This window comes from Chamaea fasciata, unplaced genomic scaffold, assembly GCF_029207755.1.
Source record: "Chamaea fasciata isolate MVZ Bird 193981 ecotype frontalis unplaced genomic scaffold, bChaFas1.0.hap1 SCAF_2, whole genome shotgun sequence".
In the NCBI taxonomy this organism is placed as follows: domain Eukaryota; kingdom Metazoa; phylum Chordata; class Aves; order Passeriformes; family Sylviidae; genus Chamaea; species Chamaea fasciata.
Genome location: NW_027094087.1, coordinates 46,694,587 through 46,698,546, shown reverse-complemented (window position 1 = coordinate 46,698,546; position 3,960 = coordinate 46,694,587). Strand labels below are relative to the sequence as shown.

General features: G+C 63.1%; 1 protein-coding gene across 1 annotated transcript; it reads right to left on the bottom strand.

Moving 5' to 3' along the window:
* Positions 1–1,134: 1,134 nt before the first annotated feature.
* Positions 1,135–2,327, bottom strand: GSX1 (GS homeobox 1). Its single transcript, XM_066177435.1, has 2 exons — positions 1,940–2,327; positions 1,135–1,490 (listed from the first exon to the last, which is right to left on the bottom strand). Exons 1-2 carry the CDS (start codon positions 2,325–2,327, stop codon positions 1,135–1,137), a joined length of 744 nt encoding a protein of 247 aa, XP_066033532.1.
* Between the last annotated feature and the right edge of the window lie 1,633 nt (positions 2,328–3,960).

The window sequence follows — 3,960 nt, the reverse complement described above, 5'->3', positions numbered from 1 at the left end:
CTTCCGACGGGGGCGAGGCACCGCGCGTAAAAAGCGGCAAAGCGCTGCCGGGAGCGCGGCTGCCGGAACCCGGCCCCAGCCCCGGAGGGTTAGCGGGAAGCTGGGACAGTCCTTCCTGTCTGGCGGCGGCGGCCACCGGGAGAGAGGAGCGGAGTCCCACCGGCAGCCAGGTGTTTGTCTTGACCTACAGCCGTAGGCAGACTTGAGCCTAGGATGGGAATGAGAGGTGTGCAGCCCAGCCTCTCCCCTGCCCGATCTTTAGCTTCGCGGGGGAGGACCGAGAGAGCTCCCGGGACAGAAGGAGGGGTTCCCCTGCACCTCGTACCTTCAGCTCGACACGGAGAAGACTCCCCGTCATCTGCCCTCGCCGGGGCGGGCGGGTCCCGGTGTCGAGCTGCGGCGGAGAGGGTCGGAGAGCGACAGTGCTCCCAGTGCACGGACGCCGAGTAGCTGCTTTCTACGCGAACAGAAGGAAATACACCACCAACGAGCTTTTATTGTTACCATAATCATTATTATCATTGCCATCATCGTTTCTCTGCACATAAATAAATAAATAAATATCTCCCGCGGGGAGGGAGTGGGACGGAACGGAACGGTACAACCACAGTTGTGCGCCCGGCAGCGACAAAGGCAAAACAAAACAATCTTTGTAAATTAAAAAAAAAAAAAAAAAAAAAAAAAAAAAAAAAAAAAGGAAAATATAATAACCTAAACAGCCTTCAACCCTCCCCGTCCGTCCGCCCGTTTTTGGGCGCCTCCGAGTTACCAGAGGGAGCCCGGGACAGCATCCCTCCGGGCGGGTGCACCGCCGCGCAGCATCCGCGCACTCCGCACCCGTCTCGGTGCGCGGGGAGGTTTGCCAGGAGCTGCCCGGGCTCGGGGCTGCGCCTGCGGGGAGACAAATGGGAGGGCACTATGGGGCGACGCCTGGGGTCCTAGGGAGAAGTTTATTTACAGCAGGGTGCCGGGACTCCCGTTCCCGTGGGCCGGGGGTCTAGAAAGGCGAGAAAGTCCTTCGTAAATTACACAAATTATACAAAACAGTATAAAATCCTTCGGCTGCATGTAAGCACCGGGGCAGGCAGGACTCTCTCCCCTGCTTTCGCCACAGTTCCTGCGGAGCCGGGGTGGTTAGGGCGTGACTGCAAGACCTCTGTCGTCCTTCCCCGAGGAGGACGGAGACATGCGCAAGTCCTCGTCGTCCTCCGAGCACTTAGTGGTGGAAAGGGACGAGCATTTGCAGCTGTGGCCGCCCCCCCCGCCCCGGTGGGAGCTGCTTTTGCCTTCTTTCTTGTGCTTGACCCGTCGGTTCTGGAACCAGATCTTCACCTGCTTCTCGGAGAGGTTCAGGTAGGTGGCGATCTCGATTCGCCGCAGTCGGGAGAGGTACATGTTGGAGGCGAACTCCCTCTCCAGCTCCAGGAGCTGCGTGCTGGTGAATGCGGTGCGCATCCGCTTGCTGCTGGGCAGCTGGCTGGACGTGCTGTCTGGGAATGGAGAGGAGAGCACCGTCAGGACCTGCCGGACCCTCCGCCGCCCGCCCCGCAACGCCGGGCACCTGCCAGTCCCCGCTGAGCCCTCCTTGTCGCCCACCCTGCGGGGCCGCAGCCCTTCCTCGCCCCCGGGGTCCCTGACATCCAGCAAGCGGCTGCCGGGCTGCAGTCCGAGCCCACAAGGGCACCGCGGCCGCATCTCCCCGGACGCACAGCCTGGATCGGAGGCTCGGCGGGCAGCAGCGGGGCTTCCCCAGCGCGGCGTCCGGGGCACCGGTAGGGAGAGGTGCCGGGCCTCCCCGTCCGGTTTTCGTGCGCTGGGCAGGCACCCCCCTCCTCAGGTGTCTTCGGCAGTGTCCCCCCGGATCCCCGTCACCTCCCCGCAGCGCCCACAGCCGTCATGCAGGCATGCAGCCCCCGCTGCCCGCCCCTGCCCGCCTTACCCACGGAGATGCAGTGGAACTGCCGGGGGTCGGGCAGCGGGTAGGCGCCCTGGTAGAGCGCCGGTGCGTGCCCGACGCTGACGGCGGAGACGGAGTGCTGCTGTCGGGCCAGGGGCGAGTGGCAGTACTGGGAGCCGAAGGGAGGGAAGGAAGCCTTGATGAGGGGGATAGCGGGCGGCGGCGGGTGCAGCTGGGAGGCGGTGACACAGAGCGGGCAGACGCAGAGCAACCCGGCCTTGCGAGCGTGGCAGGCGCCGGCCGGCAGCCCGGGCAGCGGGTGCGAGGGGTGCACGGCGTAGGGGAAGAGCGGTGGCGGAGGGCTGCCCTCTCCCTTCTTCTCGCCCGCCTCGCGCAGCACCAGCGAGTCCACCAGGAAGGAGCGCGGCATCGCCCCGCGCAGCCCCCGCGCAGCGCCCCGCGCAGCGCCCGCCCGGCGCCGCTGGCCAGCCCGAGTGGTGCTGAAGGGCGCCCGCCGCCCGCTTTAAATAGCGCCCGCGCCATGTGATGGCGGCGCCGGGCGCTCAATGGGCTTTCTGTGGCTCTTCTCTTGGCATTCACGCCGCACGCTCCCTCATTATTTCCCTTGTTAACTAAATGAACTGCATAATGTACTCTATTCTTGTCGACCCCACCCACGCCGTAGCAGGCGGCCTCTCCCCTCCTCTGCCTTTGGCGGGGTTATTTTCTCATTCTCTCGCGATTTAATATTCTTTTCTTTCTCTTTATCGCTCTCCTTCGCTTTCAGCCCAGCTTTCAGCCCGTTCCCACTTGTTTATTTTGCCGGCTGCAGCCGCGGTCCTCGCCGGCGCCAGCTTCCCCTGCCAGCCCCCCGGTGCCTTTCCCACCTGTGGCACCAGGTCGGCCCCCCGGTGCCTACGGCCTCTCTCTCTCACTCTCCCCTAGCCTCCGGGATGCCTCGTTCCCACTGCCTCGCCCGCCGCCTTCCCCAGCCCAGCTTCTTTGTTCACAGCCTGGGTTCGGGACCTGCCACTTGTCGCTGCCGTCACCGTCGGGCGAAACCCCCGGCCGCAGAGATGTGCCAGCCGGTGCTCCACCGGCAAGGACATCCGCCCGGCCTCTGCGTGGGCGTGGGTGCCCGGGCACAGCTAACGGGTGCGGAAAGCCACAAGCATCTCGGCTGCGCTGGTGCGGGTACAGAAAACCCGACATGCAGACACCGCTCCGCGCCGGCGGCACCCGCGGAGGGGTAGAAGAGGCGCTCGGTACATTCCGCGTGTCCTTACACCTGGTCCCCGTGCCCAGTCCCGGCGGTCGCACCATGGCACCGTAGCACGCACCTGCGGCGGCCCCGGCCCCGGCCAGCACCAAACCGCGCCGGCCCGACCTCGGATCGCCGCGCACAAGCGCGCCGGGAAGTCCCCGAGGCTGTGGGGACCACAGGGAAACGGCTTCTTTTTCCCCAACGATGAGATTCAACTTAGACACTGCGGCGGTGTCTGGATGTCTTAGTACAGGGATCTGCTGAGTTCCCAGATGTCCCCAAAGCGAGCGCGCGTTCCTGGGAGCTAATTCGCTCCTGCCCTGCCCCGTGCAGCGGCCCCCCGCGCCGCGCTCCCTGGAGCTTGTTGGTTTAGTAGGTGAATAAGGAATGATAACAAATAAGAAAAAAAATATACTAGTGGGGATACATATTCTACCCCGATTTCCCCCGTTTAATATACGGGGGTAAAAAGACAAGCGCACCCGCCGACCGCTGTCAAAACGTGGGGAGACTGCTCTCTACAGCAACTTCCCCGCCTGGAAACTAAATGGACTTTTTTTTAAGGGGGGGGGGGGGGGGGAGGGAAAGGGGCAAAGGAAGAAAGAGCCTTGGAAGCGGCGTACTCCGTGTCTCCTGGCTGTGCAGAGGTTGTTTTGCCTGTGGTCACATTTCTTATAGTAATCCACGGGAGTTCTGCCGAGAGACTGTTGATGTCTGACCCTAAAAATGTTCTGATGTGCACAAATGAACGGCGAAAATTACACGGCGAACAAAAACGAATGTTAATAAAAACTCAGTC

Excerpts from the sequence above, each read along its gene's own strand:
- GSX1 (XM_066177435.1), bottom strand. The coding sequence starts at position 2,327 with ATGCCGCGCTCCTTCCTGGTGGACTCGCTGGTGCTGCGCGAGGCGGGC. Across the intron at positions 1,491-1,939 it reads GTTCCACTGCATCTCCGTGG|ACAGCACGTCCAGCCAGCTG; the intron begins GTAAGGCGGGCA and ends CTCCATTCCCAG.